The 27263-nt window shown below is 37.5% G+C and overlaps 1 protein-coding gene across 4 annotated transcripts in view; it reads right to left on the bottom strand.

Annotated features, from left to right (window-relative positions):
- The window catches only part of WDR7 (WD repeat domain 7), a 357939-nt gene that overhangs the window by 270093 nt on the left and 60583 nt on the right, over window positions 1-27263 (bottom strand). For all 4 annotated transcript variants that reach the window (XM_059894160.1, XM_059894163.1, XM_059894162.1 and 1 more), the window contains 2 exons: window positions 19807-20002; window positions 11434-11648 (listed from right to left, as the gene is read on the bottom strand). In XM_059894160.1, the coding sequence (XP_059750143.1) occupies window positions 11434-11648; window positions 19807-20002 (411 nt within the window). The remainder of the gene's footprint in view (window positions 1-11433; window positions 11649-19806; window positions 20003-27263) is intronic.

Raw genomic sequence — 27263 nt, 5'->3', positions numbered from 1 at the left:
CAAATAAGAGTTAGATATAAAGTACCACACACAAGGGCTAGAAAGATCTGGCTGCCGAGGTCATAGGGTTTGATCTAGCTAGTGTTCCTATTCTCTCAGCAGTCTGCCATTGGATTTATTATGTGAGATAGTGAAATGATGGGGAAACAATGGTGAAGGAAATTTCTCCTTTGCTGTTTCTCACATTCCAAGGAAAAACAAAACTGTTCCGAATTTAAAACCATCACAGAACAAGATGGCTTTTTCTTGGTTCAGAATAATACGATGAATTATATTTAATATGAATTATGAATTCCATTTATAAATCTGTTGAACAGCTATTGTGTGCAAAGCACAGGGCCAATAAGGCACTAGAGCCACGGGGCTTGTTAAGTTTCAGGAAGGCAAGTTCCCTTGTATGTGTCATTATTTGATGGTGCTATACAATGATCACCATAAATCCATTTGTTTCTAATTCAAGAATCCTTAAAAAGGAAAGAGAGCTAAATAAAAACCCTGTAGTCACCAAAAAATTTAGTAAATATGAACTAAATATGTAGTTAGTTTTGAGAGTTTAGTTTCATTCCTTAATGGAATAAGTCGTATTATATTCATAGTAACCTAAAACTCATTTCCCCCAAACTGGAGAAAAAGTTGGTAGAAATCAACCTGAGTTGGAAATCTTCAAAGCATTCATCCCAAACTCTACGAAATATCCGTGACTGTTGAGTACACACATGCGCACACACATGCACACACCAAGCACATGCACTTACAACCTACATACACTGTACTTTTCTGTGCGTGTGAGAGTACTATGAAAGTGAGGCAAATATGAAGAAGGAATAACAGAATTAGGACATAAATACATTAGAGGAATGTGAACCATTTTTACAGAGATGAAGATGAATGATGAATTTAATATAATGAATAGCCTGTGGAAGGGAGGAAAAGATGGAGAAAGAGAGGAAAAGAGGGAGGGAGCAGAGAGGCAGGCCAACAGGACTTCATGGACTGCCTTGTGTTCACTTGTGTCTGTGGTAATAGCAACTAATGCAATAATGTATGTCCAGAAATTAACCCCATTACCTGCCCTATATACCTGTGCCTCCTTAGTTACTTTAAATCTTTTAATTTTACATTTGTGGTTCCAAAAAAATTTTCTTAAGCTCATTCCTTAAGGAATCTCTTTACCAAAGCTTCATGTTAAATTCTAAAATTTTCATTCTAGAACTTTTAAAGTTCCAAATGACAAACAATAGAGAGGGAAGTAACGGCAAAACAAAGTCACTGACTGCTCACTGTAGAGTTTAAAAGTCAGTCTCACTAACCACCATGTGATGAGATTGTGGCAGCACAGGAGGAGAAGTTCAATCCAGGCTGATGGACTCAGGGCAACTGTCACCTGCCAGGAGGTTAAGGATCTTCTCGCATAAATAAAGTACGTTTCCTTTCAATTCAAAACCACACTGGTATCTTACCAGTGTAATCCAGAAAAACGATAGATATTTACAAACATGCTTCATCTAGGGCAAATAATACACAAGTAAGATTTTTAAACGAATGTTTAATATTTCTCCTTAACTAATTCATTTCACCGAATTCTACATTTAACATCAAGACTATAGAGACCCAAACGGAAGATCAGAGCAGCGACGCCAGCATAGTTACTGGATTTTCCCAAACCCCCTCATAAAAAGAGACAGAGCAACTAGGCAGCATAACCGAAACCCACTGAGAACATTTTCAACAAAATTAAGTGATGAAGTATACCCACAAATCCCAAAATTCAAGTGGATGGGAAAACCCACCAACAGCTACAAAATCCACCTGGTATCAGGCATCCCTGTAGTAAGAAGGAAGGAGAAGCAGGAATGTATTTGACAGCTCTGACAGGAAAACTCTAAAAGAGCCAACAGATACTTAACCAAAAAATAAACCTGAAAACAGCAGCTGAACCCGGGAGGAGCTTACCTACCTCAACAGCAAGTGAACACAAGGGCCTGCAGTTGTGAGATCTGAGGGGGCTGGCACATCAGATTCCCAGGGCCCTTACAACACTGATGTATCCACGCTCCCTTCTAGGAAAGGATCCCGCCATAAGGAAAAACTGCTAAGAATGTAGTCAAAATTGACAGGTAATTTAAAAAACCAAAAATAAATAAATAAAAAAGGAAGGAGAGGAACAGTGCCAGGAACTATCAGAAAGCAAGTCACCATATTATTGAACCACATGAAACAACAGAAGGAGTTCTGTGAAGTTAGAAAATCTATCTGAATTAATCATTCAAAAAATCCAGAAAAAATCATTTCACAAAGTGAGAAACAAAAAGTATTGAGGTCAAAATTATTGCAAGTAAAATGAGAATAAGAACGGGGATTCCCTAGAGGTCCAGTGGTTACGGCTCTGCACTTCTACTGCATGGGGCATGGGTTCGATCCCTGGTTGGGGAACTAAGACCCTGCATGCCAGATCTTAAATAAAAATCGGCCCTCTATTAAAAAAAGAGAGAGAGAGAATAAGAACCAGAAAAAAAAACAGACATGTTGAAGCAGCAGATCGAAACGAATGTACTATTTCAAAACAAGCTACAGAACATTTTTAAAATGATACTCAACATGAAAGAACAATACAAATGAGAATTAGAAAAATCGGAAATGAAATGACTGAACTCAAGAAAGAATTAAAGGGGAGGAGCTTCAAGATGGCAGAAAAGTAAGACATGGAGATCACCTTCCTCCCCACAAATACATCAGAAGTACATCTACATGTGGAACAACTCCTACAGAACACCTACTGAATGCTGGCAGAAGACCTCAGACCTCCCAAAAGGCAAGAAACTCCCCACGTACCTGGGTAGGGCAAAAGAAAAAAGAAAAAACAGAGACAAAAGAATAGGGACGGGACCTGCACCTCAGGGAAGGAGCTGTGAAGGAGGAAAGGTCTCCACACACTAGAAGCCCCTTCACTGGCGGAGACTGCAGGTGGCAGAGGGGGGAAGCTTCGGAGCCACGGAGCAGAGCGCAGCCACAGGGATGCGGAGGGCAAAGTGGTGAGATCCCCGCACAGAGGATCGGTGCTGACCAGCACTCACCAGCCCGAGAGCCTTGTCTGCTCACCTGCCGGGGCGGGCAGGGGCTGGGAGCTGAGGCTCAGGCTTCGGAGGTCGGATCCCAGGGAGAGAACCGGGGTTGGCTGCGTACACACAGCCTGAAGGGGGTTAGTGCACCACAGCTAGCCGGGAGGGAGTCCAGGAAAAGGTCTGGACCTGCCTAAGAGGCAAGAGACCATTGTTTCGGCGTGCACGAGGAGAGGGGATTCAGAGCGCAGCTTAAAGGAGCTCGAGAGGGGCGCGAGCTGCGGCTATCAGCGTGGACCCCAGAGACGGGCATGAGACGCTAAGACTGCTGCTGCCACCACCAAGAAGCCTGCGTGCGAGCACAGGTCACTCTCCACACCGCCCCTCCCGGGAGCCTGTGCAGCCCGCCACTGCCAGGCTCCCGTGATCCAGGGACAACTTCCCCTGTGCTCCACAACAAGAGAGGCCGCGATAGTGAGAAGCCCGCGCACCGCAATGAAGAATGGCCCCCACTTGCCGCAACTAGAGAAAGCCCTCACACAGAAACGAAGACCCAACACAGCCATAAATAAAGAAATAAATAAATAAAATTAAAAAAAAAAAAAACTACAATGAGATATCATCTCACACCGCTCAGAATGGCCATCAACAACAAGTCTACAAACAATAAATGCTGGAGAGGGTGTGGAGAAAAGGGAACCCTCTTGCACTGTTGGTGGGAATGTAAATTGATACAGCCACTATGGAGAACAGTATGGAGGTTCCTTAAAAAACTAAAAACAGAACTACCATATGACCCAGCAATCCCACTACTGGGCATATACCCTGAGAAAACCATAATTCAAAAAGAGTCATGTACCAAAATGTTCATTGCAGCTCTATTTACAATAGCCAGGACATGGAAGCAACCTAAGTGTCCATCGACAGATGAATGGATAAAGAAGATGTGGCACATATATACAATGGAATATTACTCAGCCATAAAAAGGAACGAAACTGAGTTATTTGTAGTGAGGTGGATGGACCTAGAGACTGTCATACAGAGTGAAGTAAGTCAGAAAGAGAAAAACAAATACTGTATGCTAACGCATATATATGGAATGTAAAAAAAAAAAACAAAAACTGGTCATGAAGAACCTAGGGGCAAGATGGGAATAAAGATGCAGACCTACTAGCGAATGTACTTGAGGATACTGGGAGGGGGAAGGGTAAGCTGGGACAAAGTGAGAGAGTGGCAGGGACATATATACACTACCAAACGTAAAACAGATAGCTAAGGGGAAGCAGCCACATACCACACGGAGATCAGCTCGGTGCTTTGTGACCACCTAGGGGGGTGGGATAGGGAGGGTGGGAGGGAGGGAGATGCAAGAGGGAAGAGGTATGGGGACATATGTATATGTATAACTGATTCACTTTGTTATAAAGCAGAAACTAACACACCATTGTAAAGCAATTATACTCCAATAAAGATGTTAAAAAAAAAAAGAATTAAAAATAAAACAAAACATCACTTTGGCAAAGAAGCCTCAATGGAAAGAAACACAAGAATGAATGAATACAACTGATAATGCCTAAGAGAAGCAGAAGGTGGAAAGAAAGAAAATGTTAAGAATCAAGAAGAAATGAAACTTCTTTTCCTTTGTGGGGGGCAAGCTTTTGGTGGGCACACCTAAAAAGAGATTTGGGGTGAGTGGGAAATTGTTTACACAAAGGGGGAACTGAGCAAATAAATACAATGAAAATACTGGGAGAGGTTTCTCACAGGTGAAGAAGAGAGTTACAACAAGCCAGAAGGGGAGGCTACAGCCAACACTGTGGTGTCTGGTTGGAATTGGAGGTAATGGTGTTAACCCAAGGTATGTAATATATTTAGGAAGACAGAGAGATACTTAAAGACGTACACGTTTGTGTAAGTGTGTATTCATGTAAACATACATAATACTACCTAGCTCTGTCTACTGAAAGGGCCCGGATGCAACGTCATCCCAGGAGCAATGAGTGTACACAGCATCCAGATTCAGTTTCTAATTATTATCCTCCATCAAAGGGAATCACTGGTCACAAAGGCATTTAATAAACGTTTATTCTCCTCCTACAGAGACATTCACTCCTTTGTTTTCTTAAGGCTGGGCAGCTTAGCTAAGTCTCCTTAATTTCATTTGTTAACAATTAGACAATAATTAGTGTAATATAAAATTTTTGTCTTAATAACCATTTAGAAGAACCCAAAACTGAACTCATATATACTTCAAAGTATATAATAAATATACAATTAACATATTCATATTTTCTTTTAAAATATTCATTAAACTTTTGGAGCAGAATGTTAAGCAAGTTTAATGATACTTCAAAGGTCAGGCATATCATAAGAATTTTTCTAAGGCTGAAAACACTTCACCAGACAAGGCTTGGTACCCTGTACATAACGTCATTTGGCTTGTCTCTGTACCATACAAGTGCCCTTTTCACAGTGAATCATAAAGTCAATTCAATCAGTACACTTTTTTTTTTAACAGAGTGAATTCTGCAAGCAAAAAACACAGAGTATGTTCTCAGCAGGTTATATTTGACTTGTAAATTCCATTCTCTTGCCTAGTTACACAGAACACAAAGTTACTGACCTTTGCAAATACAGTCCATTCATTTTTTCAGGGTTTTGACTAATTAGACGACAGAGAGAGATATGGAAGGTAAAAGATAAATCATCCTGGTCAATTTTCAATTTCTTCAACCTCATCATTTTTCAATATAAATAGGGTGATTCTGATTGATACAACAATGCCCAAGAGTAACGGGGCCCAATAAAAAATTACACACAGTAGGCCTAAAAAATGAATTCCATGGCTGCAAGGGCTTTCTAGCTTTACTAATAAAATCCCATGGGCCCAAGGCGTCCACCAAGATCTCCTCACCAAGAACCAGTGTCTGGCAAATGCTTTGTGGGAAAACTTGTCAAAAAGATCACCTGATATGCCCAGACATTCTTCTTGACATATCCATTTATGCATTCCTCAAATGCCATGACATGCCAGCTATGATCTCCTAGTTATTTATATCTTACAAGTTCTCTAACTCTTAATCCAGTATACTACTTATTCTGAGTTTAATGAGGGATTAAAAGAAAAGAAGAAGATGACTCTACCTCCAAGGGATTATAACCACTTCCTTTTTTTAAAACAGATATCCCAGCCTACTCTTCTCTTCTTCCACTGAAAATAATTTGTTATATTCACCTCCCTCTTTTCATCACTACAGATTATAAGGAAACAATTTCTAATAAGGGTGAACTTTCCAACTCTATTCTCAACACCATGTCCTCTTCCATGGCCCCACCAATCACTCCCTTCACCAACAAAAGTGTTCAGTGAGCTCCCAAAGCATAAACTCTGCTCTTAACCCTGCAGCCACTGAAGCTACTAATCTTTTATTTCTCCAAAAGCAAACTTCTTCCACACACTGTGCCTCCACTTCACCTCATGCTCATTCCTAGCTCGCTGTATCCTGACTTCTGACCCAACTAATTCTACCAAAACAGCTCTTAATGATGACCAATGACTTTACTAATTACTAACTCCATACGCTCTTTTTTATTCCCCAAGTCTTGATGTTATTTCATTGCTCTAATCGACTGTCAACCTTTACTTCCTTTACAAAGATTTGTTTTCAATTATATGTGTAAGCTAGGCCACTGGAGTTACTTGTCCAAGGTCACCAACAGGCAGGAAGTTACAGAGATGCAGTTGGAACACAGATACGCCTGTGACTAGAACTTGGGCTCTAAACCACTCCTTTGAACTGCTTTTCAAAACTGAAGCAAAGGCCGTTCCATGGGGGAACTGTACCCACAACCTTGATATTAATAATGCCATCTTCCGATGCAGGGGTCAGCAAACTATGACCCAGGGGCCAAATCCAGCCCATTGCCTGTTTTCGTAAATAAAGTTTTATTGGGAGCCAGTCCATTTACATAGTGTCTATAACTGCTTTAATGCCACTGTAATGGCAGAGTTGAATCATTGTGACAGAAGCAATATGGTCTACAAAGCTTAATTGTTTTACTATCTAACCCTTTACAGAAAAAACTTTGCCAATCTCTGTTCTAACCAAATGTCCTTTAGGTTCATCATTTGCAAATCTGAGGATAACTAAGTCATCTATTTGTAATGAGAATTAAGGAAAACGGCATATCTGGAATAATCTAATGATAGTAGGCACCCCAAAATGTCAGCTGCAGTCTAATTCAGGCACTCCATTACAGTGTTCATTTAGGAAATAAAATCCCATCCCTACTCTACCCCAGCATCGTATCATTCCTTTCTTGGAGGTTGTTTGCTCCCGCCACATGTACCCCATCTCTCAACATTACACAGAAGAGGCAAATGTCTCCTGTTACAATCAACTTCAAAGCCTATGCTATGAGTTGTTTATTTCTGTTAACATCTCCACCATTCTCCCTTTACCCAGGCTTGGATCTTGGAAATCAACCTGTATGTCTCAAATCTTCTCTTGCTCATTTGTGAAGTCCTATTTATTCAACCTACACAACAGCTTACAAGTTATCCCTCGTCTATATTTCCACTGCTTAATCCTTTCCAGTTCCCACACCTCTCACTATATCATCCCAGGAGCCTCACAATTCATTTCCCAAGTCAACATTTATAAAGTGGTCTGCATATAAGTGTCAGACATGGCAAAATCATTCTTAAACAAATATCTCCTTTTAAGACTACCCAATATCGTGTCATTATTCATTGAGTTAAGTCCTCGGCTTTGCACCCGAGTTGATTCCACATGACTCCAATCTACACTTGCAAACTAACTTCACACTACATTTCCTGGGTACTTGCTATGCTCCACTATGTTAAGCACTGGAAATAAAAGGGGGAGAAACTCAACTCCTGTCCTCAAGAAGCTCAGCAAACAAACAAAAAAATACCACACACAAAGTGAAGTGTTTTAGGAAAGGTCTGAACAGAAAGGTGTGAGCCCAGAGAGAATGCAAGAACTATTTCTGCCACAGTGGGCAGAAGGGATGAGGGCTAAGGCTGGCTTCACCATTCTCAAAGAGGAGAGACATTAAAGAAGAAAACTGGGGAGGGGAAAAGAAAGACACAAAAATAGGATGTAGGATCTTTACCATTCCTCAACTTTTTTTCTCCAAAGCAGTGCTTTTAATCCAGAGGCAATTTTGCCCCCCATGTCTAAAAACCTTTTTGACTGTCATGCTTAGGGGAGAGGGGGTGCTATTTGCATGCAGTGGGTAGAGGAAAAATGCTTCTCTGACATCCTACAATGCAAAGGACAGTCCCCCGCAGCAAAAAATTATCCAGCCCAAAAGGTCAATAGTGCTGGGGTTGAGCAACCCTGGCCTAGAGCCACAAGAAACAGGAGTAAAGGAGGGGGTGGAAGTTGAGATAATTTCAGGATGTTTGAAAATACAGAGATGGCAAGGAAGGAGAATGAGTTACGCCGGGACCAACTTGCCCACCAAAACCAAACGGAGAGAATGCAAAACTGAACAGAGGGCAAAGTACCTAATAAACATCTAGAGTGTCATGAATAGGGAGAGATTTGACTGTCAAGTCAAAACAATCCACTGTGAGGGGAATGAAGAAGAGGTGGGCAAAGAGGCTGAAGCAGAGGCTATCAGCACTTTCTGTTACACATGATCCAATTCAACAAATATTTATTGCACAGCTGCTATGAGATGTCATGGGGAAAACACAGAGATGAGATAAATAAGTCATAATCCCTGTCTGCAAGAAGACTGGATTTCATAGAGTCGCAGATGTATAAAACAAACTTACAGTTACCAAGGAGGAAAGGGCGGGGGGGATAAATTGGGAGATTGGGATTGACATATATACACTACTATATATAAAATAGATAACTAATAAGAACCTACTGTATAGCACAGGGAACTCTACTCAATACTCTGTAATGACCTATGTGGGAAAAGAATCTAAAAAACAGTGTATATATGTATAAATGATTCACTTTGCTGTACACTTGAAACTAACACAACATTGTAAATCAACTATACTCCAATAAAAATTAATTAAAAAAAAAAAGAAGACTGGATTTCAGTAGGGAGAATTAGGTAAGTATATATGTTACTATAATACAAGGAGAAATATAAGATACATGTCATAAGTGGAATACACAGGGTTTTGAGTACACACACCTTCCAAAGATTCGATGCAATAATAAAGGATAATTCTACTTAACACCTTCTTGCTCTTCCAGTGAAAGAAAAAAAAAAAAAAATCACAGGACAGTAAATTATCTTTGCTTGTAAAGCTGTATATGTCTGGCATAATTAACCTAATTAACAATGTAAAATATTTTTTACTTCCAAATAGCCCAGTTGCTAACACTACTCTAACAAGGGAAAACCAGGATACTTTATATAGAGTATTCCCATAGAGGTTTCACTTTCTGTTGAGAGACCCATGAAAAAAAATCAGATCCAATACCCTAGAGTAAGTCCTGTACCACTGAGAGGCTCTTGGTTATGTTTTGGTTACTTTTTTTTTAACTTTGGGTGGGCTTCATTTCTCTTGAGGTTAGAAAGCCATCCAGAGGATGGCTCTTTAAATATTCCCCTCAGAAGAAGACTCTAAGTCAACATGAGAAAATAGTTAGAGAAATCCCTAATGGTCCAGCCAACATACATTTTTCATAAAGTGATTATCCTCCTGCAGCCTCAGCTTCCTAAGCCTTTTCCCCCTTCTATAATTGTTTTCCTTGTAGGCCAGGCAACAATTACCACTGCTACAAGACTGAGGAGGTTCACGAGCAATATATTTTACAATACATAAGTGTACTGTCTCTGATATCTGGTGCTTTTATCACTAATTGCACTATAAAATGTGCTATTAAAACAGGGACAAACAAGATTGTAAAAATCACATAATGGACCATGGCCACTTACAAAAGCCATTCATAAATGTTACTGTACCACTTATTTTTCTTTAATTTTCTAGTTATATAATTATTTTTCCAAATTTTTACTTCTAGGGGACACCAACAAGAAAAAGAATAAATTTGGGAATTACAAAACACACATGCTTGCCCTTGAATGTACTGTTTTATAAGTTTGCTTAATATTAAAATTATATAGAACATCAGACAATGTGCTATGAACACTGAATTCCTAGGGAACATCCACATGACCTCTTCAAAGAAATTATAGGCATGGCAAATGCATTTAAACCTGATTTCTATTCAAACTTTAGAGCATGGAACAGAAAGCATGAAAAAAAATCACAGGAGGATTTCACAATTCTAATCTACGAAACATACAATATAACAAAGCCAATAAAACATTAATATTTTGGGGAAAGACAGAATGATCAAATATTACTGCCAATTACTGAAGGATATGGGTCCGTGGAGCTGCCTATAGTATTTCCTATGTCATTAGCACTCGCTAATTCACGGGCAAATTTTCAAGTTCGTAGATGACCCTTTCAACCTCTTTGTTATTTATTCCACGTCTCATCATTTAAAAAATAGGAATCAGGAATAAGAGGGAATGAAAATAAAGGTATTTGGTTACCCATTCATAATTCTAATGAATTCTAAGATGGAAGAAGGAATTTTAAGTAGTGATTCAGATAAAATACTGGGATCATCTCTAGGATTAATTTATCCATTACCAGAGACAAACTAGTTCTAATAATACCACAGAACACAAATACGACAAACAAAATAGTGACTAGTCTCTACAAAACTAAACACAAGTAGCCAATTAATGAACTGGGGTTGACTGTTCTTCTTTTAGTAGGAAAATCTTCTGTTAACTGAAGAAGTAACTGATGCATTGATTTTAAGTGTCAGTAAGGAAAGTGTGATTGAGCTTTGGTCTTGCAGAAAAATGCCAGCACTTGTGCAACCTCACCATACTTACTCTCACATATTTTCTTAAATCTTTAAATGGCCTAACCTTAATAAAATCAGAACCTACTTTTAAAATAAAAGATAAGCCACAATTAGAAACATCCGAATTATGCCTAAATTGTTACTTTTTTCTCCTGAAGATATTAGCTCGTGCTCAACCTTTCTACAGGAAGACCGTCAGAAAGTCAGAAAGGCAGATTATACATAAAACGTTTGCTCTATTTCAGAAACTGAAGTCACTTAAGTCTGTTGGAATCATTTTAAAATAGTTTGAATGGTAAGAACAAGTCACTTTTTCAGACTGCCAAATACGTGAAATACTTAAAAACTGTGCTGGAAAACCTAAATAAAAATCAGAAGCTTATTTTTCACCCGTGTCATCTCCCAAAAATGATTCCCTAAGACGTGCCAAAGCTGCATTATTAAATGAAGTTGAATGGGGACACATGAGCCCACATACAAAACTTACTTTGTCAGATGCCTCAGAAGCCAAGAGGTTAGTTGCAAGAGCTTGTAGCTTATGATGGGCCATGTTTTTAAGAGCAGCAAGACTGCGTCGTGTCATAGCTTGTTTTAAGTTGACTGCTGGGTGACTAAGTGAGTCGACGGCAGCAGGAGCTGCTTCATCACAAGCATTCAGTATCTCTACTGCTGTGATCCCCATCACACACCGGTCCAGTGCGCCTGGAAGACATATATATTCACAATCATTACACAACTCTGGAAGACTCTAAGTCATTTTTTAGGAAAGGAAAATACATGGACATTTTTTAATGTAGGAATATGTTTTATCAGTGCCTCCCAGAAACATTTGCTTGTATTTCCTTCCTCTAATAATCTTCCATGTAGCATTACCTTAATCATTTCCTCTTCTGTAAGGCCCTACCACAACTTCCCAATAAACTCAAGTTCAGAGCCAGATTTCAACACTTTCCTCCAGGCTTTTCTACTTTCTTTCCACTTCCAAGATGGTCTCCTTGATCACGCCACACCATTAGTCTATTACAAACAGCAATTTCTATAATTTTACCTTTCTCTAAAACTATATGTCAATCTTGTAGAATCAATTCAACACTAGTTGAATTCAACTCTCCACCTACTCTGCACCTTACAATGAAGATGGACATGAATGATGAACATGCTGAAAGATCCACTTGAATTTCCTGACCACTGATCTCAGTGGGCCCTTAATAGTGACCATATTTCCATAGACCTTTCGTTTTCCTACTCTCCTAGTTCATTATTCCATACTTTCTTTCTCTTCCAATCCCACCATTCCATTTCCTGCCCTCATCTGGATGAAAAGTTTTGTTTCCTATTTCATAGAGAAAGAAGCAATTAAAAAAGAAGTTCCACAAACTCCCACTACCACATCTCCAGTCACATTACTCAATAATTATGAATGAACTATCCAGGCTCCTACCTAACACACCTGTGGCTTACACCCCCATCCCTCTCTTGTCTGCCCAAGGACACCATGTCAACAATTCTCCTCTTTCTCTTCATCAGTTTTCCCTATCTACCAGATCATTCACATCAGCTTATAAACATGCAATTATTTCACCTGTTTAAAACACACACACACACAAACACACACACACACACAAAGTTAACCCAGGTGGGTTAACTAGGTATGTATCCCACTTTTCATAATCATCCTCTAAAGAGCTGCCTATTTTTGCCACCTCCAAATTTTTCTCCTTCCATCTTCCTTTGAACTTACTCAAATCAGATTTTATACCAAATGTGCACAGAACCTACTCTCCACGTTGCTAAATCTAATAGCCAGTTCTCAGTCCTCATTTTACTATCATTTACTGTCAGCAGCTCTCGATCTTCCTCTCCACTCCTTGAAACACATTTTGTCACTTGGCTTCCAGGCAACCATACCCTTTATTTTCTTCTTTTTTCTGGCAGGTCCATTTTAGTCTCCTTTGCTGGTTTTTTACATCACAGAAGCACATCTAAACCCTGGAGTGCCCCAACCATTATCAACCTACATTCCCTTGGTGATATATCCAGTGTCATGATTTGACATATCTTCTATATGCTAAGATTTCCCACATTTGTACCACCTACTCTGACTTCCCTCCCTTGAACTACAGACTCATATATACACTTGACCCTCATATATACAGTTGACTCATATATACAGTTTACCCTTGAATAACACAAGGATTAGGGGTACCAACCTTCCATGCTGTTGAAAATCCACATGTAACTATATAGTCAGCTCACCATATCCACAGTCATACCTGCAGATTCAACCAACTGCAGATCATGTAGTATTGCGGTATTTACTATTGAAAAAAATACCCAGGCAGTTCAAACCTGTGTTGTTCAAGCATCAACTGTACAATTTACAAATCAACATCTCTACTTGAATATCTAATATTCAACTCCACTTAATATATCAAAAATCGAATTCCTGATATTCCCAAAATCTACTCCTCCCTCTGGCTTCTCAATATCTTAAAATGAATTGCATCCTTCAAGTTTCTCATGATTGAAACCTTGGAGTCATCTTTGGCCCATCTCATTCTTTTATGCTCCTCATCCAACTATCAGCAAATCCTGTTGGTTCTACCTTCAAAATATACTCAGACTTCAACCACTTTTCACCAGCTCCACTGCCATCACTCTAGTCTAATAATCCACCATTGTTTATTGCCTAGGGACAACAGCATACAAGCTAATCTCCCTGCTTCCACCCTAGAACCACCTTTAGGCTATTTTGGAGAAAAGCAGGAAAATATAATCTATAATGAGGGGAAAAATAAAATCAATAAAAACCACTGAAACAGATTTTTTTTTTAAATTAGCAGACAAAACCATTAAAAGTTATTATAATTGTACTCCAGATGTTCAAAAAGTTTGAATAGAGAGACATGGACGATATCCAGAATCAAACTTGTAGTTTTCAAAGATGAAAACTACAATGTCTGAGATGAAAAATACACTCAATGGGAACAAAAGCATATTAGACATTGTAGAAGAAAAGCTCAGTAAACTTGAAAACATAGACTAGAAATTATAAAATGAGACGCAGAAAAAATAACATTAAAAATGAAAAAATAATCCTAGAGTTGTGGGCAATTTCAAGTAGCCTAATAGGCATATAACTGGAGTCTCCAAAGAGAGAAAAGAGGGGGGATATCAAACATCAAAAACATATTTGAATAAATAAGAGCCAAAAGCTTCCAAATTTGTTGAGAACTATACACTCACAGATCCAAGAAGTACAACAAACCCTAAGCACAAGAAATATGCAGAAAACTATAACTAAACGGCTCAAAACTAATAATAAAGAGAAAAACTTTTAAAAGTCAGAAAAAAACAGACACAGCATATATAGAGGAACAAAGATAAGGATGACAGCAGATCTTTTTACTGGGAATAATACAAGCAAGAAGATAGTGGAATACTGAAAGGAAAAAACAAAAAACTGTCCACCTAGAATTCTATATCCAGAAAAAAAAATCTTCAAAATGATGGTGAAATAAAAAAGTTTTTCAGATAGAGAAGCTGAAAGAATCACCCATAGACATGCACTACAAGAAATATTAAATATTAGGCAAAAGGGAAATCATTCCAGATGGAAATCTGGATCTACACAAAGCGATGAAGAGCAGCAGAAATGGTAACTACAGGGGAAAATATGTAAAATTTTGTTTCTATATTCAAATTTCCTTAAAAGATAATATACTGTTTAAACAAATAAGCAAATAGAAAGAAATAATGTTCCAAATGAATGAAAACCATGAGCAACAATATGGGTGGTACAAAAGACAAGAAGTGGTAGACAGTGACCCAATTATTCTTGATTAGAACTATTCTTCACACAGAGTAACATGTCTGTGTAAAAGAACAGTAAGAGATAAGACAAAGGTAGGAGTGTACCACACTGTGGAGGGCCTTTTCTTAAAGGCTACGTGAACTAAAATTACTTATGTTTTTTTCATTAAGACAGTGGCATGAACCAAGTGTGGTTGTTATTGTTTTACTTCCTATGATTAATTTGCCAAGAGAGTACAGGATGGATTAGAAGGTAGAAATAGAGGACAGAGAAACCAATAAAGATAGCCTAGGTGTGAAAAAATATAGCCCGATATAAGAATAGTACACTGGAAAGAAAAAAGGGAAGGGAGGAGTACCTAATGGGAAGGACTCAGTAATTCCTCTGCACAGAGGACTTATGAGGAGGAAAGTAGAAAAGACAGTCATATTTCCACTCTAACAACCTCTTCCTTCAAAATTTCAAAGTGAATCCAAAGGGAAAAAGAAACTTTGATTATACTTAGTTTTACTGAGATTTTAGAAAAGTACCAATTTTTTCTTAACCATTTCATCCTTTGTGTCTTTGCCTATCCTATCTTATGGTATTTTTGTAATAGAATGAAAAACAAAAACATAGAAGATATAGAAAAGTTGATGATGTAATGCCATATGCTGTGAAACAGAAACATAAAATCAAATCTCTACTGTATTAAACCCTGAAGGCAAAAGGTCAAATATGTGAAGAAAATACTTGCTACTAAACCCTTTACTAATAAAAAAAAGACTAGACTGAAGTACCACCTCCTGATTCTCTTTGGTTATTTTAGTAACAAGACAAAACCATCAATATAAATAAATCAAAATTAATTTTTTTTGATATCCATGCTTTATATATGTTGCTTTATACATGTTGTGCCAGTAGACAAATATACATTAGTTCATATTCTCTGTTATATTTTATTGGATAACTAAGTTTTAAAAAATGATTCAAACATGTATTTCATGAAGTTATTGCAAAAACAGTAATATTTCAGAAAACTTGGAGGGACAAAAAATAAATGAAAAGAAAAAAGATAACAGAACAAAGTAAATCGGTAAGACTTCATACACTAATTTCTAATAATATTTGGCGATCACTACTGGTGTTTGCATTTGTACAAGAACACCTAATAACTGTCCCTCTAGGAATAGGTATATGATGAATCACTTTTATTATGTAGCAAAGATGATAAAAATGTGCAGATAAGAATGGTGTTAAGGGGCTTCCCTGGTGGCGCAGTGGTTAAGAATCTGCCTGCCAATGCAGGGGACACAGGTTCGAGCCCTAGTCTGGGAAGATCCCACATGCCGCGGAGCAACTAAGCCCGTGTGCCACAACTACTGAAGCCTGCGCGCCTAGAGCCTGTGCTCCGCAACAAGAGAAGCCACCGCAGTGAGAAGCCCGCGCACCACATCGAAGAGTAGTCCCCCACTCGCGACAACTTGAGAAAGCCCGCGCATAGCAACGAAGACTCAATGCAGCCAAAAAATAAGTAAATAAATAAATAAAAAATAAAAAAAAAAAAATAAAAAAAAAAAAAAAAAAGAATGGTGTTAAGGCTTGGAAATAGTCATATAAGAAGAACGTCTTGTAGCACCAGTCATTACTTTAAAGCATGCCACTGTTTCCCAAATAGACAGGATTTTGACCTTGTCATAGGCCTGTGAGAACACCACTGCATGCTTACTGGGAACATCAAATGTGAAGAATGGAGAGTTGATCCCTACAGAACATAACTCCATGGAGAAGCAGCCACTATCTAGGTCAGTTGACCCACCTTTAATAAGTTCCTAAATAGGAGTCAAGAGGTCCAGCCAGCCAAATCTTGTTGCTAGTTGTTTGACTAATTTTCTAACTACCCAGAGACGTGAAAGAATAAAAATTTCCACGGCCTCTACAACACTATTTAGCGCTATTGCATATAATTAAGATGATACAGTAAAAGAATAAAAGACTCTGGACCTTTACCTCTGTAATTAAGTTTTATATTACTAGCTTCAACTTCATGTTAGGAAATAAACACTGAAAATAAAAACTACCCATTTGAAGGGAAAAACAACTAAAAGAAAATGCTGCATAAAAGCATAAAGTCAAGACATTTTTAAGTGTTTTTAAGCTAGAAATATCAGTATAATTCAAAATGGCAAACAGAAAACTGCACAAAATGCATATGTAATTTTAATGTAATATGGCTTCACTTGTAAAAATACATTCCCAAAACACTAAATAGAGGGGTAAAGTATCTTCTCAGAGCTTAAATACATTTCATACATCAAACCTTGGCCAAATCTGATTTATTTCGCTTCATTTTTTATTTATTTAATAAATAAATAAATTTAATAAATAAATAATGTCAATACCTTCAGGATGTGCCTTACTGGCTCCTCAGGGACTTTTATATCACTAGCTAAAGCCTGAACAGCAAGAAGGAAAAAGACTGTACACCTCCTATTATGGTTGAAGTCCAAAATTTATTCTGCTTCTCTATCTTTATCTTGATTTAAGAATGCCATTACTGACTGATCATTTTCCAAAATCCTCCTGAAGGTCAGAAGATAATTGTTAAATTGCAATATTATGTATTGGGCTTAATTATACTAAACTGGTTATAAAAGTAACATCCTCCAGTACACATACAGTCAGGAGCTATTTGTCATTTCCTACCAGGGAAACTACTGAAAAAGTAACTTTGTCTTCCAGTAAGGTCTCATTTGTAAAGAATTTCATATTCTTTGTAGATGTATTTAAAGTACCTGAAGTAGTCAAGTATCACATATTTAAGCATCTAAGAAATTCAGGAAAATGATACTCTTCCTTTATCATATTAATTTAATGTTTAAGTCCTACACATGTTTACCATACTCTTGTATTTATAATATATCAATTGTTAATTTAATATGTATAGTATTTTAAAATAGTGTTTTATAACTATCATCACTATAACTGACTTTCTTTAATACTAATTCTCATAGAAAATATTTCTTTGTAGGTAAGGTCATATCCCCAAGCTCAATAAAGTAACAAGTTAAGCATATTTGTTAAATAACAATAATAGGAAATATACACATATGCAAGTATACACACAAACTTAAAGTATGCAAACATACATGGATACACATTTACATTACATCTACTATACACAAGGTAAATATTCTCTCATTTTATTCTCCCAGAAACACTATAAAACGGGAACTATTATTATCTTTATTTTACAGATGAGTAAATTGAGAGACTTGCCATAGATCACTGTGCTATCAAATGGTTGATCTTAAAGATTTTTTTCTTTTTTGATGTGGACCATTTTTAAAGTCTTTACTGAATTTGTCACAATACCGCTTCTGCTTTATGTTTTGGTTCCTCAGCCACAAGGCATGTGGGATCCCAGCTCCCCGACGAGGGATGGAACCCACACTCCCTGCATTGGAAGGTGAAGTCTTAACCACTGGACCACCAGGGAAGGCCCTCAAATGGTTGATCTTAAATTCAAACCAAGGAGTCTGACTCCAGAGCCCAAGACAAACTCTGTATATAGTTGATCTTGAACAACACAGGTTTGACCTGCGTGGGTCCACATACACACAGATTTTTTTCAACAGTAAATACTACAGTACCACAAAATCCACAGTCATTTGAATCCAAGGATGGGAAATGTCAGATATGGAGGAAATATGGGAATGGAGGGCCGCCTTTAAGTTATACACGGTTTTTCAACTATGCAGAAGGTGAGTGCTCTAACCCTCACATTGTTCAAGGGTCAACTGTATTTAGTTTGTAGGGTGGACCAGACCAGCAAACATGAAACAGTGCTGCTCAGCAGACAGGATAAAACAAAAAGGAACACAAAAGTGAGATACAAAATTATATATGTAATATGACAGCAATTCTGTTTTTAAAAATGCACAGAAATGAGACTAAAGAGAAATATGCCAAAATTCACCACTGAGTAATGGGATTTGAGTTCATCTTTCTTTTCTAACACTTTTGTGCTTTCAAAATTTGACAAAAAAGTAAGAAACTCTTTTACAATCAGACGAGAAAAAGAAATGTTAAACACAAAAGCAGAGAAGTTTGACACTCTTCAAGAACGCTTCCTCTTGTCAAAATTGCCTATGTAGTACCAGATAAAACCAGGACTATAAATGAAAGATAGCTGAAGATTATGGCTACTTGCTCCGAAAAGACCTAGGAACACTCCCTCCTGCACCACAGCACAAGCAAAAAAATATATATAGTCCGATTTCAAAAAGGACTATTTAAAAACAAAGATGAAAAAAGCTTCATGAAGAAAAAAATAGTAGAAATATTATATAGCACAATTAGGAATGTAAAAAAAGGTTTTACTCACTGATAGATGATGACTCAGGATAGTAAAACTAGAATAAGCTGTGTTTTTAAAAGCCCAAACTAATTAACATTTAGTTACATACTTTAAAATTTCCCAGGGAAAACCATAAGATTCTGCATATAAGTCTTATATATCATGGCCTATACTTTTAAGCTAAACATTACTTGTTCTGTATTATGCCATACATAAAATTTCTGAACCTTGAAATTTTAAATGTTCTCTCTAGAACTTAAAACTTTCATTTCAATTACCTCCTTCTATTAACAGCCCTGTATGGTTTTCCTGCTCTTCAAATAGAAGAGAATTTTATCTTTTTCCACTGTTTCTGAACTTGAGACAAAAATGGTTCCTTGATCTTACAATTTGCCTCATGAATTATATAGAAATCACTTACTTGTCTGGTGTTTGCATGCCTGTCCTAATCTGTATACTGTCATCAACCACATTCCACTAAGATCAGTGAACTACTCTACAAGTATTCCAGATAGTACAACAAATAAGAGGACATCTAAATATTTCTTTGTTAATAATGATAAGCACACTTATAAAAAGCAGTGGTGAGAAATAAAAGTAGCAAACTTTTGATATCTCAGGGGTTTTTTCCTCATATAAAAGATTTTTCATTTAGGGAGTCAAATATACTCATTTCATTTTCTAGTCTCTCTCAACATTGTTCTTACCGGTATCCATTTGCCAGACATACACGGAGCCGTCTGAACATCCCACTACTAGGTAATCGTCAGAAGGCCTCCACTTGATTACTTGAATGGGGAAAAGATGACGGGATGCCAGCATAATGCATTTTTTCTCTCGCAAACTTAGGAGTCCTACTGAGTGGTCACTGGCTACAGAGCAGATGCAGTGCTGCACTCTTGCCTGAAAAGAAAAAGAAATCTTAATTACACTGAGACTAAATTCAGAAGAAAATGGATCTTGTCCTCAATTAAATCAAAATTAATTATACATTCACTGCTGCTGAACACACTAACCACGACATTAGGATGTGTTGACAATTTTCTTTTTTTATATTATACATAAAACGCCTAGTTCAATCATCACAACACTTTGAAAAATACTAAATTAACACTAGACTAAAGAAGAGAAAGATGCCTAGGAAAATCTGCTGTTCAAATTTGAAGATGACCTTACTAAAATAATTGCTATATATGAACAGGCAAAGCTGGAAAAAAACTGACCTGTTATTATGTGTTCCCTTTCCACTGGCTGAACTTCCCTTTGAAAGCAGCTAGAGCTGCTTTCTGCAGTGCTTCTTTCTGTTTGTGACTCTATCATTTAGACCTGTGCTCTTCCCTGCTCCTTTGCTCAAAAACAATACCCTCAAGGTCCCTCTGCCACAATCATTTCTTAAGAGCCACCAATAGTTTGTATTACCTGTAGGTGTGTTTCACAGCTTCTGTCTATAATGCCAGCAGGCACACCACCTCAACTAACATACAAGAGCCCATTAAACATCCTGCTCTGTATTTCCTGCTCATCTCTAGTTTGCGCCCTTCCATTCCTTTTTAGAACAAGATGGAATATAATAGAAATAATCAAAGATGGTAAAGATTTTCACTAGCAGCAGAGAACTGAATCCATAACCTAGAAAATTAAAAATTCACGTCTTTATATGTTTGGAAGACAATTTACAAGCAACTTAAAACTTTGTAGTGATTTATTAGATTATGCTTCCGGTTCACACTGAGGTGAAACCATATGAAAACAGCCATCTGAAACTCCTTGTTGTGTATATTGTGGCTATTTACTGAGGATGAGGCCCACGGCACCACATACATATTATCCCTTCTGTGGGATCCAGAGGAGAAACTTCTCAAACGTCACCCAGCTGGGCTTTGCCTAAGCAGATGTTTTTTAGCTAAAGAACGATATCTCTCCCTGATTGGTCCATCTCAATGGGAAATGTTGACAGGTATCAAATCAAAAAGAGTGGGGCGGGGTGGGGGGGCGTGTGTGTGTGACCACATGTGCATGGGAAACACATTAGTTCTTTTTATCCACAGAACTTCTAAGAAACGTTAACATGCTAACATGAATATAATTTCATTTGACCATCATAATCTCTTTTTTTTGTAACATCTTTATTGGCATATAATTGCTTTACAATGGTGTGTTAGTTACTGCTGTATAACAAAGTGTATCAGCTACATATACATATACATATATCCCCATATCTCCTCCCTCTCGCAACTCCCTCCCACCCTCCCTATCCCACCCTTCTAGGTGGTCACAAAGCACCGAGCTGATCTCCCTGTGCTATGCGGCTGCTTCCCACTAGCTATCTGTTTTACACTTGGTAGTGTATATATGTCGATGCTACTCTCTCACTTCGTCCCAGCTTACCCTTCCCCCTCTCCGTGTCCGCAAGTCCATTCTCTACATCTGCGTCTTTATTCCTGTCTAGGGGCAGGACAGGAATAAAGACCATCATAATCTTATGAGATGTAGTTTTTGAGGAACAGACTTTGGGGAAAGCTGCTACAATGGATTCCTTCAATGTTTTGGATACTAAGAAACTTAGGACTGAATTTTCTATCCATGACAGTGGGGTGTGTGGGCATACATTTCTGAATGTGGACTCTAGGTGGTCTCGTCTACTTTTTCTTTCATTTTCTCTTCACCATGATTTAGTTTTATTTTTATCTAACTGAATAATGTTTATTTTTGTAAACAACCTAAAATCAATTTTTGAATGAAGCAGAGCATTAATTTTAAAAAAGAGAGTCAGATTTAACTATTTACTTTGTTCTTAACTTCAGATGTTTTAATCTTTGGTTCTGTTAGCTTTACTTGTACTTTTTCTTTCATAATGATTTAAAAACTATAATCAGCATAGTAGGTATTTATTAATTTTAAAAGTTAAGAAAACTAAGTTCAGGAAGATCATGTTATAAACTTTTACTAAAACAACATATAGAATTTTCTTAAGCATTTGTTAAGCTTATTTATTTCATGCTCCTTGATAAGCATTCAATGGAAACATAAAACATGATTTCTTTCTTTAAAAAGACATTAAGGACTGAGGCGTAGCTGACTATGGCATGCAAAACTTTGCTTTGTAATTAAGCAATAAGTCAAAATAAAGTGGCAAACTACAAAAATATCATCTAAATATAGGCAATGTTAGAATAAAACATGGCAGAAATATAACATGATGCCTTTATTTTCAGTTATTATACTTCACACCACATAAAATATTTTTGAGTGGGCTTCCCTGGTGGCGCAGTGGTTAAGAATCCGCCTGCCAGGGACTTCCCTGGTAGTGCAGTGGTTAAGAATCTGCCTGCCAATGCAGGGGACACGGGTTCGAGCCCTGGTCCGGGAAGATCCCACATGCCACGGAGCAGCTAAGCCCGTGTGCCACAACTACTGAGCCTGCGCTCTAGAGCCCATGAGCCACAACTACTGAGCCCACGAGCCACAACTACTGAAGCCCGCGCGCCTAGAGCCCGTGCTGCGCAACAAGAGAAGCCACCACAGTGGGAAGCCCGCGCACCGCAACCAAGAGTAGCCCCCGCTCACCACAACCAAGAGTAGCCCCCGCTCGCCACAACTAGAGAAAGCCTGCGTGCAGCAATGAAGACCCAATACAGCCAAAAATAAATTAAAAAAAAAAAAAGAATCCGCCTGCCAATGCAGGGGAAACAGGTTCAAGCCCTGGTCCGGGAAGATCCCACATGCCATGGAGCAACTAAGCCCATGCCACGTGCCACAACTACTGCGGCTGCACTCTAGAGCCTGAGAGCCACAACTACTGAGTCCACGTGCCACAACTACTGAAGCCCACGAGTCACAATTACTGAAGCCCATGCGCCTAGACCCCATGCTCCACAACAAGAGAAGCCACTGCGATGAGAAGCCTGCACACCTCTACAAAGAGTAGCCCCCGCTCGCTGCAACTAGAGAAAGCCCGCACACAGCAACAAAGACCCAACACAGCCAAAAATAAATAAATAAAATAAATAAATTTTAAAATACATAAATAAATAAAAAAAATTTTATTTATTTATTTATTTATTTATGGCTGTGTTGGGTCTTCGTTTCTGTGCGAGGGCTTTCTCCAGTTGCAGCAAGCGGGGGCCACTCTTCATCGCGATGCGCGGGCCTCTCACTATCGCAGCCTCTCTTGTTGCGGAGCACAGGCTCCAGACGCGCAGGCTCAGTAATTGTGGCTCACGGGCCTAGTCGCTCCACGGCATGTGGGATCCTCCCAGACCAGGGCTCGAACCCGTGTCCCCTGCATTGGCAGGCAGATTCTCAACCACTGCGCCACCAGGGAAGCCCAAATAAAAATATTTTTGAGTTTCACCAGATGTATATTGCTAAGCAAAGATAATGAACAGTTTAATACAATGGAGGCTTTGCGTTTCTACAGATAATCATTAATACTGACTTTGTATTTATCAAATATATCCATCATTCAATTTACAAAAAAGGATGATTGCTACATTAATGGTTAATTATTTTCTATTTTCCAACACCAGTCTGCCAAAAAATGCTCATTTTACTTTTCTCATCAGAGAAAATAAATCTAACAGTAATCTTTTTCTCTGTGTATGAGTCACTAAAAAGAATGAGTCCTAAACAGCATTCCTTTTCATCTATTCACATCCTTTAATCAGGCACTGATCTGCCACAGTACTCACACCTGTCACTACTTTTGATTCTGCTACTATGACTCACAAGCTCTCTGAAATCTCTAAAATGAGCTAATCCTTAATTAATGCCGTAGACCTAACTAGCCGACTTGCCAGTCCCCAAGTTGACAATCATTTCATTAATGTTCACATAATTCTCGTCATTCCTTTTCATAGAGAAAACGAGGCATGAGGCAGGGTGAAGTCTGTTTGTTTTTAAAAGGTGATTTTTTACCAATCTTCTTTACTATGTTTGGTGTTTTTCAAATTATGTTCTGCTGGTAGATCTCAACATCTGAGGTGACAACAAAACTACCGAGAAGCACTGACCCACGCATTCTCTCTCTGCCAAATATCTTCTACTGCAGTTTATAACCTACCAGAGAGAGGACTGCAGACGTAAGCAAACAAAAAAGGCTTCCCTATTCCCACGAGGCACTTGACCTCCGGCATCAACTCCTCATAAGTTTCACCGTCAGAACTGTCACCCTTGCCATTTATATGCAGGTGGATAATTTTTTCAAATTCAAGAAAATGCAATCCATCTCATAAAAAGATTTAAAAGCTCTACTTCAAAAAAAAAAAAAAAAAAAAAAGCTCTACTTCATGTTATCACTCTTATTAGTAAAAACAAAGAACATACAAAGCTAATATTAAATAATATTATAGGGTGTATTTTAAAAAGTAGATTATGGGATGTAATTTTCTGAAGGAAAAAATGACTGAATTCCAAAAATTCTAGCTTTTCAGTCCCACATGATGCGTTCTCTTCTAACACATATATTTACATCAGTATCTTTTAAAGAATAGCTCTGTTCTTCATTCGTATAGTGCAATAATGATGAAAACTGACAAATGACATGCCTCATCCGCAAAAAAATGTTTGGCCCCAAACAAAAATGTTATACCTTCCATGTAAATGAAAATAAGCATCTGAAGAGTTAAGTCTAGCTTTACTGTAATGAACAACAGTCTGGAAATAGCCAAAATAATCAAGACTGAAAACAAACAAAAAAAATCAATATTACTAAGTCCAAGAAATCACAGTTATTAGAGGTACTTAACTCACAAGAAAAGATGGTTCTCTGCTTTTTAAATATGGATTTAAATAAATCTAATTTTTCTTCTTTCAAGAAACTGCTAGGCCAACTCGTGTGGAGAAAACTGGCCTAGAGTGGAAACGGCCCAATACAGTAAAACCTCATTAATTTTGATTCCCCTAATTAATTCTGAGTTGATGGTTACCTTCTCTGTGAAAACAAATTAATGGTATAAACAAAGCAAATGTCTAGCCTATTTAAATGTAAAAGGGAAAAAGACCATTCTCAAGCACCACTTTGGTATTAATTTTAATTCAAACAATGAACAGAGTAATGATAAATAATTCTCAGCTACCTGTTAAATGAAAGCACTTAAAAGATTTGCTGAAACACAATTAACTTGGTTTCTCCTTATCTGCGCTCAAAAGTATTGAAGAAGCACTTCTTAAAGAATATTAGATAACACCAATCTCTCTTTGATTTAGATGCAGCTTCCTCACAAATGAGCTGAATTAGCATAATTCTTTTATTATTAAATTATTAAATTCTAGACATCTTGGTTACTAAACACTTACTTCACCTACAATGACTGATTCTATAATTTGATTAATTCCATTCTACTTCGCTTTCTTCCATTTCAACCTGAAAAAGTCACCTAAACATGACTTAACATCGAGGATATTTTTATAAGACATTTAAATTGTGTAATTAGAATAATAATACAAGAACTAAAAAATGTGAACCTCATATCTTTAACTAAATTATCTGAAAAGTATTTATGTTCCAAACTTGTTCAATCACACACTTACTCATTTAAAAAACTCTGTAATGTATTCTCACTACATGTATATTTATACATTGTATATGTACTTTGTGCCAATATATCATGTACATTGTAAAACATGCACAGAATATATACTTTAAAAGGATGACTCAGTTTAAATAAACAAATTTAAGATAAAATGAAATATTTTCTTAAATGTCTTGCTAATGATAATAACTTTATATTAGCATTAGCCGATACCTCAAAGCACTGTATCTTTAGAAAGTTCATTGTTAACAATAGTAGTGTAAACACATATTTTATATAATCATGAATTTTGTGGCTGCCTTCTTGCCAGATTGATCAAATGATCATTGTTTGAACCTCGTTATGTGGTTAATGAAAAGATATTTCATTTTCATCGCAAAGACTTCCATCACTATTTTCTCTGCCCATTTTGTGATGGTTAGGTTAAGACCTATACAGTACAACCTGCAACTCTCCTAAGCAAACATATTTTCATTGGAAGCACACCTGGTGAGGGCACTGAGGTCGCCCTCCTGGAGGTGGCAGGCCCACTCTTGGCCCAGGTGATATGTGCCCATCTGATGTATGAAGCAAGTGAGGCACCAATGTCCTTCCATCTAGTAAATGTTCATAAGCTCAATTTGTTAAGGTTTAAAAAAAAAGAAGAGCTTTAATATTTTATTCCCATGCCCCAATTAACTGTCTCACAGATTCCACTTTAACACCCACTGCTATCAACTGACTTAAAGAGTGTAACATACATATACCATTAAAAAAATTTATTTTTTGTTATGGAACAGAACTTGTACAGCATGGATTGAGCATCTCTGATCAACTTGGTGAGTACTTTACAGGTGAAAATTATTCAAAATCATGTTCTAAACACTGTATTAGTTCTTCCCTAGAAGGAAAATGCACCAATGCTATCAAAAGGTAATTAAAAGCAGGAGCTAACAAAAAGCAACAGAATACTTAACCATATGTAATATTTACTTTGATTTGGTGAAAAAATTAATTGGGGCAGGGAAAGTGAGGAAGATACCAGATCAAAACAAATATATTCCAAGACCAATTATTATTTTTCAAGTAATTCTTATCCTCAACCAAGGAAGCACTCACTGAATTTGCCAGTAAATAATCCTCACGGTACATTAGTGCTGAGCAGGGGAATGCCACAAGCTATCACAAGATCTGACAGAGTCAGAATGTACCACCTAGGTCATCTAGCCTGACCTTACACATTTTACAAGACTTCATTTTAAACCCTTCCCAGAAACCTCTTATGTAACCTGTTCCTAAGCATCTGCCATGAATTACAGAAACTAGAGACAGCTAGTTTATCCCACACACTAGCTCTCTGGGGAGATGACTCTGCTTTCCAACAGTTCCCAGTGTACATTATATATATATATATATTTTCTACTTTTGCCATTTGTTTTCTAAACTAAATTATTCTTTTCTTCATATCATTCCAGGAGCAATCTCCTGCTCAAAACAATGTTTCTCTTTGAATATTCTCTAAATCTATGAACACTAACTATTGTCTCTCCTTTTAAATATGCCCATCATTAGACAAGCTATAAATGACCAGCTTCTTTCACTCATAAATCAATCCTACTATTCTCTTAATCATTATTTCTTGACTTCCCAGA

This window comes from Balaenoptera ricei, chromosome 14, assembly GCF_028023285.1.
Source record: "Balaenoptera ricei isolate mBalRic1 chromosome 14, mBalRic1.hap2, whole genome shotgun sequence".
NCBI classification, from domain to species: Eukaryota; Metazoa; Chordata; class Mammalia; order Artiodactyla; family Balaenopteridae; genus Balaenoptera; species Balaenoptera ricei.
This window is presented reverse-complemented; position numbering and strand designations above follow the sequence as displayed.